This window comes from Macrotis lagotis, chromosome 5, assembly GCF_037893015.1.
Source record: "Macrotis lagotis isolate mMagLag1 chromosome 5, bilby.v1.9.chrom.fasta, whole genome shotgun sequence".
Lineage (NCBI taxonomy): Eukaryota > Metazoa > Chordata > Mammalia > Peramelemorphia > Peramelidae > Macrotis > Macrotis lagotis.
In genome coordinates, this window is record NC_133662.1 from 32721329 (window position 1) to 32737094 (window position 15766).

Consider the following 15766-nt stretch of genomic DNA (forward strand, 5'->3'; position numbering starts at 1 on the left):
TTTTGTCCAGGTCTGATTATCTTTTTCCTTTGTTCTCAAATAAGACCATGACATCAGAGAGGTGATACCATGCCAACCAAGTGAATTGGATCTGAGTAGGAGGTGTCACCACCCTCACTTTCTCCTCCAGAATTGTCTGGGACCAGTGGCCAGATATGAATTAGGATGACCTGTGATAACCTTGGATGAAAGGCAATCAAGGTCAAGTGATTTGTCCATAGTCATATAGCTAGTAAGTGTCAAGAGTCAGAGGTCACATTTGAACTCAAATCCTCCTGACTCTAGGATTGGTGCTCTAACTACTGCATTGCCTATATAAAAATAATATCCATATGAACCTTCTCAGTTAATAGAGCAGGTAGAGGGAGCTTTTATACTTGAAGCACAGGAGAAAGCTGAATTTGAAGATAAAATATGGAGTAAAAATGTAGTCAATAGAAAAAAAGGGAAATGTAATGGGAGAAAGAAAAAGGAGAGGGGGAATAGGCCAAGATATCTCATATAATGAGTTTTTTCTTTATTACAATGGGCTATTGCAAAGATATGGAAGGGGGGAAGGCAAGGGGGAATGAGGGAATCTTTGCTCTCATCAGAGGTGCCTAGGAGAGGAAACAGCATATATATATATATATATATATATATATATATATACTCAATGGGGTATAGACATCTGGAGTAAGAAGAAAAGGGGGGGACAGGGGGAAGAGGGGGGATGTGAGTGATGGAGGAGAGGATGGACCATGGAGGGAGAGTGGTCACATATAACACATTTTCCTTTTTACTTCTTGTAAGGGGCTGGGATTGGATGGCCTGTCCGGGACCATAGGGTCAGGTAGATGCTGGGTTTAAGGGGGTGGTAGGGGAGCTCAGGGCCTCTTGGCCCCAGGACCAGGGATCTGTCTGCTGCACCACTCAGATACACTACAGCAGAGTCAGAGTGAAAGGAGAGAGAAAATATAGTACATGGTAGTGGAGAAATATGAAAGGAGGGAGTTGCGATCAACAATGGCAACAGTGGAAAAATATGGAAGTAACTTTTGTGATGGACTTATCATGACGAATGTGATCCACCCGCAGCAGAGTTGTTGGTGTTGGAACACAGACTGAAGCACATTTTTTATTATTATTATTTGGGGGGTGGGTGCAGGGCAGATGGTGCCGGGTGGCCTGCCTGAGGCTGCATAGCAGGGTGATCGTTGGGTTTCTGAGGCCGGATTTGGAGCTGGGTTCTCCTGGCTCAAGGGCTAATGCTCTGTCCACCACCCAGCCACCCCTACTATTATTACTATTTTATTTTATTTTGGGTTTTTTTTTCTTTTTTTGGTTTTTGCAGGGCAGTGGGGTTGGGGTGGCTTGCATGTCACATGGCTGGGTGATTGTTGGGTGTATGGGGCCAAATATGGGCTTGGGTGCTCCTGGCTCCAGGTCTGGGGCTCTGTCCATTGTGCCACCTGGCCATACCTACAATTATTACTATTATTTTTTTAATTTTGATTTTTTTTCTCTCCTCTTTACTTTATTGCTCAAGTGAGTCTATATTTTGTGGGGGGAAGGGGTATTCTGTTTACTCTTAAACAAGAATATTTTATTAATGTATAAAAACATTATTTGTACAAAAAGAGAATGAATGAATATTAAAAATAATAATAACCCCTTTTTATAAAAAAGAAAAACCCTAAGTGACTAAAATTTTGACAAATAAAAATTTTATTTATAGTTTTGCCTATGAAAGAATATACAGATCTGTGATCACAGGATAATTCTTTAATATTAGTTTCATTTCCTTGTCTCTCTGTTTCCTTCTATTCAGTCTAATCATAGTCTTTTAGATGTCTTACTAGTATTTTACTTATCCACCATAGTATCTTAATTTCTAATTAAAATGAGAAAACTTAATTTCTACATGCAATAACTTATATAGATTTTTTTCACATTGGATTCTAGGATATATAATAAGAATGTTTAGGGGTGGCTAGGTGGTGCAGGGGTGGGTGGCAGGGGCGGCTAGTTGGTACAGTGGATAGAGCAACAGCCCTGGAGTCAGGAGTACCTGAGTTCAAATCTGGCCTCAAACATTTAATAAATTACCTAGCTGTGTGGCCTTGGGCAAGTCACTTAACCCCATTGCCTTGCAAAAAAAACTTAAAATAAAAAGAATGTTTGTAGCTCTAGAAAATGGATTGAACTTTCTGTTTTATGCCTTTCCATATAGTTTATTTACATTGACAGGGACTCTGCCCATCTTGCATACATAAGATAATGTATATAAAGTTCTTTGAAAAATCACTCAATACAACATAAATGTCAATTATTGAAAGCCAGAATAGTATAATGTCCAGAGCACTAATAAGGGCAACCAGGTGGCACAGTGACCTAAGGTCAGGAAGATTCATTTTCATGAATTCAAATGTGACCTCAAGCACTAACTAGTTGTGAAACCCTAGGAAAGTCACTTAATCCTGTTTGCTTCAGTTTTCTCATCTAGAGAAGGAAATGGCAAACTATACCAGTATCCTTGCTAAGAAAATGACCCTAAAGAGCCCTAGAATTGTACCTAAGAGACATGGATTGGAATCCTCTCTCATTCACTTACCAGTCTTAAAACCAAGTCACTTAACTTTGTAGAGACTGATTCCTCATCCCTAAAATGGGATAAATTATGCTTTAACTACCTGCCTCAAAAGTTTTAAGGAAAATACAAAATTTGTTTGATCATTTCAGTCATGTCTGATTGCTTTTGACCCCATTTGGGATTTTCTTGGCAAAAATACTAGAGTAGTTTGCCATTTCTTTTTCCAGCTCATTTTATAAATGAAGAAATTGAAGTAAACGGGGTTAAACCCAGGTTACATAGCTAGTATCTAGCTGAGGTCAGAGTTGGTACTTAGAAAGAGGAGTCTTATTTTCTCTAGGTTCAGCACTGTATCTGTTCACTATACCCTACCCTTCATCTACCCTAACTGCCCCTTCTGCAAAGCCTTGAACACTTACAAAATATTAATCACTAACTTGAAATTACTGGCATCTATAACTGCAGAAAAATTTCCCCCAAACTATCTGTCATCATTTAGGAGACATGTAAAGTGAACATGCAGCTATGTGGTCAAAAGAATAAATAGCTTTGGGGCAGCTAGGTGGTGTATTGGATAAAGCACTGGCCTTGGAGTCAGGAGTACCAGGGTTCAAATCCGGTCTCAGACACTTAATAATTACCTAGCTGTGTGGCCTTAGGCAAGACACTTAACCCCATTTGCCTTGCAAAAACCTAAAAAAAAAAAAAAGAATAAATAGCTTTGCACACACCCTCTCAAATGCTAGTATTTGAAATGAGAAAAAAAGGAAATTCAGTTGAATTTCCCATTTCATCAATAGGAGATTAAAAAGTGAGATTGCTAACAAGAGCCAGAGGGTTTTTTTTTATTCAGCAATATCTACTATTAGCCTTTTGTAATAACTGGGAGTAATTTTGCATCCAAACTTATTTCCTTGAGCAAATGCAAAGGAGGAAGCATTCTCTTCTCTCGATGCAAATAAAATTTTCCTCCTTAGGAGGAAACCAGATGACACAGTGGATAAAGTGCTGAGTCTGGAATAAGGAAGATCTAAGTTCATATCCAGCTTCAAAGACTAACTGTATGACCCTGGACAAGTCACTTAACCTGACTACCTTAGTTTTTAAATTGTCCAATGGGAATAGTAATAGCACCTATATCTCAGGGTTGTTTTGAGGATTAAATGAGGCAATATTTTTAAAAGCTTAGCACAAAGCCTGGTGCATTGTAGACAATAAATACTTGCTTCATTCCTCTTTTATTACTGCTTATTCTTTACTCACAAGACAATAAACTTAATTTATTCCATTATATAATATTATAAAATAACTAAGGTAAAATTTCTTCTCATTATCATATAAGTCAATTGTTCCACCACCTTGTTCATATTGCTTCTTACCTTAGAAGGACCATTTTGAATCTTTGAGTCAGTCTTTTAAAAATTTACAGCAAATACCTAATCATATCTATATCTTGAATATCATGGATGATCTTCATTCATTCATAAATCCATCTATCCCCCTTTCCTTCTTTTTTTCCCCCTTCCTCTCTTCATTCATTCCTGGATCCTTATACCCAAAGCTTATGTGGCTTGATATACACATTCTAACTACATATCAGTATGTCTTCACTTGTCATTCCATTTGATGCAGCATTGCTGAACATCCTATAACAATGTTATCTCACAAGCACAGAAAGCAGTAAACATAATTGGGGGAGGGAAGGATCTGGCTGTCAGTGTAAATGTAAATAGCAGCTGTTCTGTTCAAACTGTTTTAAGAGCTACTGCACGGTGAGATCGTTGCATAAAATAGACCAGATCTCCAGGAAGCAGATTTTAGCAAGAAATTTAATAAAAATACTGCTATCCTCCTGTTTGCACAATTTTCCTTCTCTCACTATTGAGCAAACTGAAATAGTGAGAAATGGTAGAGAAAAATCTAATAGTCCTACCACAATGTTCTCCCCCAAACTCCTTTAAGTATTTGTTCCCATGTAACTAATATGATATTTAGCTATAATATGCAAATGATTGAACTTATTTTTGAAAGATAACAGTTTAATTGGAGCTACCTTGTGACCGAAAAATACCAGTTTAGGACTTGAAGTCCACATCAGTTATAAGGACAATTTGTTTTCTCGGCTAAATTGTATCATCATTTAGAGTTGATTTGGATCTTCGGCACTATGTAGTCAAACCCTCTCATTTCATAGATAAAGAAATGAGGTCTGGAGATATTAATTCACATAAATACTAAATGGCAGAACTTAAATTTGAATCCGGAATCTCTCATTCCAAATTCAGCACCATTTCTACGGCTTGGCATGTCCAGTCAATAGGAATTTACTAGATTAGGGCAGATAGTTGGCATAGCGAATGGAATGGCAGCCCTGAGGTCAAGAAGACTCATCTTTCTAAGTTCAAATCTGGTCTCAGACATTTACTAGCTGTGTGATCCTGGGCAAATCACTGAACCCTGTTTGCCTCAGTTTCCTCATCTGTAAAATGAGCTGGAGTTCAGTATCTTTGTCCAGAAAACCCCTAATGAAGTCATGAAGAGTCAGACACAAACAACTGAAGAACAGTAACAGTGTGTTTCAGGTGTTGTGTTAAATGCTGAATATACAAAGAAAAGAAAAATATACTTTCTTTGTATACAAAGAAATTGTCTAAAGGGAGAGGCAGCATACTAACAACTTTATATAAACAAACTATATGTAGAATGACTGAAAATAAGCTCATGGGGAAGGTATTAGCATTAAGAGAGATGGCAAAAGTTTCTTGTAATAGCAGGGATGTTAGCTGGGATTTTTTTTTTTTAGGTTTTTTGCAAGGCAATGGGGTTAAGTGGCTTGCCCAAAGCCACACAGCTAGGTAATTATTAAGTGTCTGAGGCCGAATTTGAACTCAGGTACTCCTGACTCCCCCACTGGTGCTTTCTCCTCTGTGCCACCTAGCCACCCCCTGCTAGCTAGGATTTAAAGGAAATCAGTGGGCAGAAATGAGAAGAGAGAACACATGACAATGGAGACAACTCCTAAAAATGCATGAAGACAAGAACAAGGAGGACATTAGAGCTAGCTCAATGAGTGTGTGGAGGGGAGTAAAGTACAAGATGATTGAAACGTTAAGAAAGGTCAGGGTTATAACAGCAACAAGAGGTGATGATAACCTTAATGAACTTGCTCATTCTATCAGTGTAATAATCAGGGACAATTTTAGGGTATCTGTGGAGAATACCATCTTTATCCATAGAAAGAACTGTGGAGTTTAAACAGAGATCAAAGACAATTGCCTTCAATTTAAAGAAAAAGTTTTTGTATGTATATAATTTTGCTATCTCTAATATTTTATTTTTTCCCCAAGGTTGTGATTTTTCTCTCAACACATGTATAGCATGGAAACAATGTAAAGATTATCAGGCTGCCTTCTGTGGGAGAATGGGGGGAGGGAAGGGAAGGTGGGGGGAAAATTGTAAAATTCAAAACCTTACAAAAAATATAGCTAGAAACTACTATTGCATAAAATTGGAAAACAAAATATTTATATAATTAAAATAAAAAGAAAGGTCAGGGTTAGGAAGAGCTTTAAAAGCCAAGCAAAGTGTTTTCTTTTTGATTCCAGAAATAATAGGAACCCCAGGAACTTTTCAAATGGGGGAAAGAATGATACAATCAGACCTGGGCTTTAGGAACATCAGTTTGACAATTTAGTCAAGGATGCTTAGGAAAGGACTTGGAAATTTAGAGAGTGCAAGAAAAAAATTTAGTCAATGACTTATGTTTTTGATAAGCTTGCCATTTATATTTCTTTCTCTTTTCCTTGGAAACTGCCAAACATCTTGGCTTTTATTAAGCTAGCAGCCCCACACAAGAGTAGTCTTGTTTTGTGTCACTGTCTAGCACATAGTTTCTCTCTCTCTCTCTCTCTCTCTCTCTCTCTCTCTCTCTCTCACACACACACACACACACACACACACACACACACACACACACACACACACACAAACACAAACAGATTCTAATCTTGCTTGATAGTAACCTTGTATTATTTCTTGAACCAGGTATACTCTAATACCAAAACAATGTTACAAGACTCTAGAGAAGATAATTTATTTTTAAATCAATATGTCAAAATGGCAGTTTTATCACAAAACTTAAACATCTTGTATTAATTTATTATAGATAATTCCATTTTGTCATTTCATCCTTTTAAAAAAATTGAGGAGTTGACATTTCCTAAAATATATGTTATTTATTACCCCAAAAGACCTACTGCAGCTGCAGCTAGGTGATGCAATGAATAGATCATATTCTTTCATAAGTCTTTTGTAGCTAAATTGATTTATAATAATCAAAATGATTTATTCACTCAAGTTGTTCTTTTCTAAATTTACATTTTTATTTATTTACACATTACTAAAATAAGAGTAAACCCTCCCCCCCCACAAAAATATAAAACCTCACCAGAAATAAAGTGAAAGAAAGAAAGAAAAATGTGCTTCAGTCTGTGTTCCAATACCATCAGCTCTGTCTCTGGGGTGGATCCCATTCTTTATCATAAGTCCATCAGAGAAGTTACTTCCATATTTTTCCATAGTTGCTGTTCTCTCTCTTTTCACTCTATGCCTCTTTAAAAGTGTGTGGTGCAGCAGACAGAGCACCAGCCCTGGAGTCAGGAGGCTCCAAGTCTACATCCTACCCCAGAGACCCAGCAACCACCCAGACCCGTGGTCCCAGAGAGGCTACCCAGGCCCACCACCTTGCAAAAAGTAAAAAAGAAAGTGTGTTATATCTGATAATCCTCTCCCATGATCTACCCTCTCCTCTGTCATCTACATCCCCCCTCCTCTCCTCCTGTCCCCTTTCTCTCCCTTTTCTCCTGGATTTCTATGCTTTATTAAGAATGTATGTTATTTTCTCTCTGAGCCATTTCCTATGAGAATAAAGGCTCCTTCATTGCCCCTCACCTTACCCACCTTCCATATCTTTGCAAAAACTATTTCTTGACTCTTTTACATGAAATATCTTAACCTATTCTACCTCTCCTTTCTCTTTCTCCCAGTACATTTCCTTTTCACCCATTGACTCCATTTTAAAAATATATTATATCTTCAAAGTAGGCTCTCTCCTGTGCCTTATCTATATATGCTCTTCTAATGATGCATTGAATACAGGACCAACCCTGGAGTTAGGAGGACCTAAATTCATATCTAGATCCATGACCCATGTCATGTTATTGTACCTTAATTGACTCCTCCCCCCCAAATTGCTAATTCCCAGTATGAAAAAAACAATTAGTGAATTCACAAATTAGCACCATTTACTATTCTTTGATTCCATTTATTTGCTTATATTCAATAATTTCTTTCTGCTACATTGAAGCCACTATATGTCAGTACATGATAATGTACATGAATTTGTATAAGGAGCTTTAAATTTCATCCTCAAGTTTTGCCCCAAAGAGTCATATTCAGGTAGCAATTTCACATACAAATAACAAATCTTACTTAAGAACAAAATGAAAATATTATTTAAGCTAGAATGATTATTGTTCTTGATACAATGATAAAGAGAATGCCAGTTCACAAATTTTCTTTTTTTCTGGAGGCATTAGCCTTACAAGATACAAATATGATATAGCAAGAATAATAATTTATAAATTTTTTTCCTCAGAAGAGACTTGTGAAGATTATTTCCATTTTATATATTATGAAATTAAAACTCAGGAAGGTGAAGTGATGACAGTCTCACAAGATAGTTTTAGAGACAAGTCTTGAATCCACATCCTCTGACTAAATCATTTTGATTTATACATTAATTAATAAAGGATTCAGCTTAATGCTGATATTTCTTACAGCTATTTTGAATACACAGCAGAAAAAATATTTAATTGAGATAAAATTAAGAAAATTATTTTTAAAATATTAAGAAAGGCTTGGAAAAGAAAATGAAATAATCAAGCACATTTAAAGGGAAAAATCTGCTCTCTTATATCCTAAGTTATTTTCTCATTTGGTGGTTTCTGTAATTAACTTCATCATTCTGCATAGAAACTGATCAAATACTACTCATTTCAATCAGAAATTGTGAGATATGTTTGGTTGTTCATTTGCTTATGATGTTTATTCCAACATCTGTTTTAAAAATTCACTCTTCTGTAATATCTCTCCTTCTCCTATCCTATACCTTCTCTGTCGTCTGTTTGTATCATTAAGTATTTTCTAAGCAGCTAGGGGGCATAGTGATTAGAGTACCAGCCCCAGAATCAGGAGGACCTGAGTTCAAATGAGGCCTCAGACACTTGACATTTATTAGCTATGTGACCCTGAGCAAGTAATTTAATGCCAATTGCCTCTCATCCAGGACCATCGCCAGTCATGTGATCCATGTCTAGAAACTGAACCCAGATGACTCCTGAGGAGAAAGTGAAGCTGGTTACTTAGCACAGCACCCTATCATTCAAATTCAATTCATGTGCATGTCATGGCATCACCTCCCTGATGTCATGATCATCTTCAAGAACAAAGGACAAACATCATCATCATCATCATCATCATCATCATCATCATCACTATTTTATCCCTGAAATCTTTGTTTCAATTGCTTTTGATGGCAAGAAATAGTAATTAAAAAACAAAATCCATTGTATGAGATGGTCATCTAACAACTGATTTGTTTGTAGGTGGTTGATTATATTTGGTTGTTAATCCTGGTGTATCTATTTGCTTTTCTTAATACTATAATCAAGGTAGATCATGTGATGATATAAAGATCTCACAAGTCCATAGTGATGACATCTTCTTTTCTAAATCTTTTAATCCAAATTCTCTGTACTTATTCTTTTATTATTACATGATTAGTTTATTTTTCATGTGGTTGTCAATTAACAACAAGCATTTATAGATACTGAATTTCTTGTGGTCAAGGATGGTGATACTTGTATCATCTGAGTATACCAAATACTGTGCCTCATATATAGTAGACACTGGTTAGTGATTATTCAACTTACATTATCAGAAAATTGTTCATTTGATCATATCTTATAAACATGATCTCTATCTTCTAGTAGAGTTTCCTTATAATCATGTTGTATCTTTTTTTACATTTCATTCCTTTCATTTTTAAAAAGTTTTATATTTTTATTACATTAGAAGGTTTATAATGAATTCTATAAAAGCTTTCATAATTCACTGAAACTTTTTGAAAGGAAAACAATATTCATATATGCATGCTTATACCCATATTATCATTAATACATATTCTTTCTTTAACAAAGTAATATCTTCATACTGAAAATAATTTCACTTACTGTTCTTTCCAAAATACACCAAATACTTTCATAAATTCTTTGGTACATTTATCGAAAATCATTAATAGGCTATGTGTTAATATCATTTGGAAAAATTAACTATTTGGGAGACCAGGAGGAAGGTAAGGAATGTAAATGGAATAAATGGAATGTAAGTAAAGGAACAAATTCATAGGCTCTTTTCACAAGGTATTCATGTGCTGAACTTCTGAGTATATCAGAAAAGTAATCTGGTACAGAGATTAGAACTTTCTTTGGGAAGATGAGAATTTTGACTTCTGTTCTTGGTTCTTTTATAACCTTACTGTGTAATTAGGCAAATAAGAGAACTAGATTGTGTGATGGATAGAACTCTGAACCTGAAATCAGAAAGATCCAAGTTCAAATCCAGTCTCAGACACTTAGTAGCTCAGTTTCCTCCTTTTTAAGGCTAGAATAACAATAGCAACTATTTACTGGGGTTGTTGGTAGGACCAAAGGAGAAAAGAATTATAAAGTGCTTAGGACATTAGCAAGTATCCTGTAAATGCTAGCTATTATTATTAATATCAATTTATAGGTTTCCAAAAGATAATATAATCTTTCTTCCTTCCCATAAAAGATTTATGGGAACGAATGGAAGAATGCTCACTTAGGCATACCTCAAGATACATGATATTTTTAAATGTGTATATATATATATATATATATATATATATATATATATATATATATATATATATGATACTTCTGTTGAGAATTTATATGGATTGATTTTTTTTTCCGTTAACAGGAGAAGCTTTACATTTGGCTCGGGATTTTGGCTACACTTGTGAAACAGAGTTTCCAGCCAAGGCAGTAGGGGAACATCTTGCCAGACAGCATATGGAACAGAAAGAACAGACAGCAAGGAAAAAGATGATTCTAGCTACAAAGTAAGTTGAACGGGGAGAGTCACCTGGAATTTTCATAGTCAGTATTTTAGTATATTTGAATGAGGGAAAATACACCAGGAACACATCAACTACTTTGAAAAAGATCATTGTGGGATCAAGCAGAATCTGAAAAGTGTCATTCATCTATAAAAGACAGGAAAGATGAAAGGAAAAAATGACCCCATGACAACAGACAATATAACAGTGTTATTAACTACTTTCAGTGAACTGTGTAACTACTGTCATGATTGATGGAAGTTTCAGGAAAGATGGTCCCTAAGCATGCAGGAAGCATAGAAAAAAGGGATTTTAGGAGAACTTAAATTTGATAATTATGCCAATGTTTACTATATGATTCAGCCAGAGTCACTCTTTAATAAATATTGATATGATATTATGATCTATAATGAGAATTATTAATATAATTTACAAAGATTTTTGAAGGTGACCAGGACCCAGAGACATTGTGGTAAAATATAAAGAGCACCATACTGGAAGTCAAGTCAACAAAAATTTATTAACTACCAGCTATATGCTGAAAACAATGGTAAACAGAGGAAATATTTTAAAAAGTCAAAGCTTTCAAGGAGCTTCCAATCTAATCAGGGAGATAAGGTACAAACAACTAGGTAGCTAGCTGGCACATTGGCTAGAGTGCTAGATCTGAATTCAGGAAAATCTTAGTTGAATCCGGTTTCAGTTACTTTCTAGCTGTGTGTGCCTGGGTAAGTCATTTAACATCTCTCTGCTTTAGTATTCCCATCTACAAAATGAAGATCATCATGGCATCAGTATCTCAGTGGCATTGTGAGGGATAAAATGAGATGATATGTGTAAAGCTCTTTCAAACTTTCAAACATTATAAACTAGCTGCTGTTATTAGCAAGATATAGTTAGGGTAAGATAGAGGGAATTAGTAGAGGGAATAGGATTAGCAGTATTGCCACTAATTATGTGACTTGGACAAGATGCATAATTGATATAGACCTCTATTTCTTTACCTGTAAAATAATAGATAATAAAATAATAATAATAATAATAATATAACTATTCTATCAATCTCAAAAAAGGATTAATAGATATGAAAACACTTGGAAGAGAAAGTGTTATACTAAGGCAAGCTATTGTAATTTGACTCCCCTTTTCAGTTTAGAATGAAAAATATTATGACAGTAAATGTTCTTAGGAGTGAAAATTTCATTTAGTGATAAATTGGGAGAACCAAGAAAGTTATTGCCATTTAGAGTATAAGAAGATGTAAAGATATTAAATGTCCTCTTCTTGTCATCCTCTTCTGGTTCTCCTCTTGCCATTTTGAAATATGATGGTGCCATCTATAGGCATGCAATAACATTCAAACTAATTTCCAACTTTACATCTGCCTCACTATGACTAAATTATGATTTACAAATGAGTTTCTCTAGTATAAAATGAAAGAGGGAAAATGAAAAAATTAATGTTGCTTAACAACTGCTAATGTATACATACTATTTATATAAGGTATTACTTTGCTTTTGAATATGAATGTTGTAACTCACTTAAAATAATTTGAGTCTGTGATATAGATGAAAATATTGACCCTCAAATAGAATTGCATCTCTTTCTCAAATAATATTTTAAATAGCTAGAACAGTTATAAGGGTGACCCTGACCACCATCCATAGGAGAAAAGAAACTCAAAGTCTTTTTAAAGGAGATACTATATATATAGCATCTCCTTTACAACTACCATTGTATAAAGTTGGAAAAATAAATAGTTATCAATAATCAATTTTTTGCAAAGTTTTGAGTGTTACATTTTTTCCTTTCTCTCTTCCCTTACCCCTCCCCCTAACAGAAAACCATCTGACAATATATATATATATATATATAAAATATATATAACCATGCTAAACATAGATTCATATTAATCATGTTGTGAAAGAAGAAATCAAATCAAAATGGGAAAACAGAGAGAAAAATAATATAATATGTAAGATAATGTTTGAAAATTGAAGATAGTAAATTTTAGTCTGCATTTAAACTCCAGAGTAAGGATACATTTTTTAAAGTGTACACCTGGTCCAATTCCCTCATTTTCTTATTGAGAAAACAGAGGTCCACAATGCTTAACTAGCTTCTGTAAATTCCATAAATAACAGAGTCAGCATCTGAGTCAAGGATTCTTGCATTCAAGCTGTGTGTTTTCTCACTCCCCTGAATGATATATGTGATATTTATAGGCATGGTGTTGTTTCGATAGAGGATCTATTGTTGATTGTACCATATAAGTTAGGTCAATGGAAGACAATTTTCATCTAACCAAACTGCCATTTCATCTCAGAGAAGCAAAGAGAAAACAGGGGCCAAGAGATAGAAGATTAGGACAGGGAGTGAGAGAAATGATGATGAATAACCAATGATTTAGAGAGATCCAGAGTTCCCCTTTTTTCTGAGTCATCATTTCAAGGCTCCAGTCTCTGAAGGACAGGACTGATGATAGTGGATAGGATTAACATTCATTTCAATCTATGTATTGCTAACCCACCCAAGTTTATAAGGAATTTAATCTAAGATGAAATTCCAGCCTATTGTCTTCTGATCAGGCATGGGTAGGGAATATAGATTCTTTGACTAGATTTCCCCAGGCTATGGTGATTTGGAAGTAAATGACATGATTAAAATTATATCTCCTAGCTACTCATTAGAATGGATCCATTCCTCATTATAGTATCTCTTCTCTTTCACCAATCAGAGTCAATTACTGACCTCAGAAACACCAATCCTTTCAAGCACTTAAGTTTTAAATAGGTTTCATGAGGGGTCTTTGGCATTTGAGAGTGTCACTGACCCATTTATTGGTAATATGCTAGTGTTATTAATAAAATGATTAATTACCTAGAAATTGTGTCTCTCAAAATGTTAAATGTCATACAAGCAAAGGGAAATAGGAACAGTCTGGTTGGCACTGAGAAAAGAAAAAGAGACAAGAAAAGACAGACAGGAGGAAAGAAGATATGATATCTTGTCATACACTTGGGAAAAAATTATTGTTGTTAAAGCTTCTGAAAATGTACTAAAGGAAATGACCTAAACTATTTCTTAGCAAATATCCATTAAATTGTTTGAATATTGTATAACACCACCACCCCTTGCTTTAATTCCTTTTCTCATTTAAAAAATATATATATACCTCTTCCTATCTTCCCCAAGCTAGAAGTACAGAAGGTATTCCTTAATGCATCACCTTGGAGTTGATCAGAACATAAAAGTGATTTACTACCTAGACTTGCTCAAAATTTCAAGGTTAATCAGAAAAAACAGTGAGAAATTATGATGAACCCAAGATGAAAGAAATACTCCCTGATTTTATATTTCACGGCTAGGATAGTTCCAGAACCCAAGAACAATATCTAAATGTTTGCGATTATAGGTCTGCATCACAATCAACTAGTTAAGGTTCCAGGTTCAAATGGCTTACATATACTTGAAGTACAGTTAATTGACTGTATACCAGATTTCATCATTGCATTGATGCATATATAAATCCCTTTTCAACAGCTGAATTAAACTGAAAAACAAAGAACTTTAAGCAGTAGAATTTTGCTAATTATAAAGCCCTCCATGAATTTGTCTAGTCCTAGGAATTCTGAGATTTCTATTTCATAAGTCAATAGGTCAATAGTTTTTGTCATATTTTAAGTTCCAGATGAACTTTCATGATAACTTAATATTGAATTTTTAGCATCATGACCCATCATATCATTACAAAAGTTTATGTCAAATTATACAAGTAAATTTGGTGAATGTAGGATGTAAGGAAATGTATTTGTTGTAGAAGTCATAAAGAGAAGAGGAAATGGTAAAATTAAGTTATTAGATACCTGTGTATGGCATATGTGAAATATACATGCATATACATATGGCATATTTAAAATATATATGCATATACACAAATATCAATATTTATGTATGTATGGAGCAGAAAGGGACTAGATTTACATATTATTGTATATATATTATATTATCTCATGTTATCCATTAAAATAAAGATTATTAGTCAAGGAAACAGCTCCAGAGTCAACAGATTTTTTTTGTGATTATCATTTAACATTTTTTTTAGGGTCAATAAAGTGCTAAGTGCTAGAGTAGTCTCTATTTAGAAAGAACTAAATTTAGAAAGATCTAAATATTTTGAAGATGAAAACTTGATCATAAAGAGTCATTGAATCTATTAAGACTGATAAGAAAGTCATTGTAGGACAGGTAGATTTTGAAAAGGATGGTCTTAAGAAATTGGCAAAGATGTTCAGGGTGAGTTCATTCAAGATAGAGATGTCTAACAGTAGATAATGATATATATATATATATATATATATGCACATATATATATATATATATAAACATATATATATATTATATTTCTTGGGCCCTATTAAATGACCTCAGTTTTCAAATATAGTGTAGTAAGCTTTGTTTTACTTAAATATACAAGAACATATATATTTTTTTAAGGTTTTTGCAAGGCAAATGGAATTAAATGGCTTGCCCAAAGCCACACAGCTAGGTAATTATTATCTATCTGAGGCCAGATTTGAACTCAGGTACTCCTGACTCCAGGGCTGGTACTCTATCCACTGCTCCACCTAGCCGCCCAAAGAACATATAATTTTATGGCCTTTAATACCAATTCAGTTCTGATTATTTTTAAGAGGAAATTCTAATTTGAACATCATAACATAGTTTGAAGAAGGCTTTGTAAAGTTCCTTTCTTATCCCATTCAAAAGGTACACAAAATTCCTGTAGACCATAATAAAAAATTCAGGCATAAAGCTCTACATATAAAATCTGAGCCTATATACTTGGAATAAAATTTATGTTACTAAAGTTTCTGAATATTGTTACAGGAAAAGTTCTTAACTATTATTTAGCCAAGATCTATTTAATAGTTTATTTCTTGTATTCCCCAATCTTATCTAGGTTCCTTCCTTCTCTCATTTCTTTTAGA

At 34.4% G+C, this 15766-nt stretch overlaps 1 protein-coding gene across 1 annotated transcript in view; it reads left to right on the top strand.

Moving 5' to 3' along the window:
- Positions 1 to 15766, top strand: part of TFAP2D (transcription factor AP-2 delta) — an 82186-nt gene that overhangs the window by 31947 nt on the left and 34473 nt on the right. The window contains exon 6 of the mRNA XM_074190175.1: positions 10637 to 10778. Within this exon, the coding sequence (XP_074046276.1) occupies positions 10637 to 10778 (142 nt within the window). The remainder of the gene's footprint in view (positions 1 to 10636; positions 10779 to 15766) is intronic.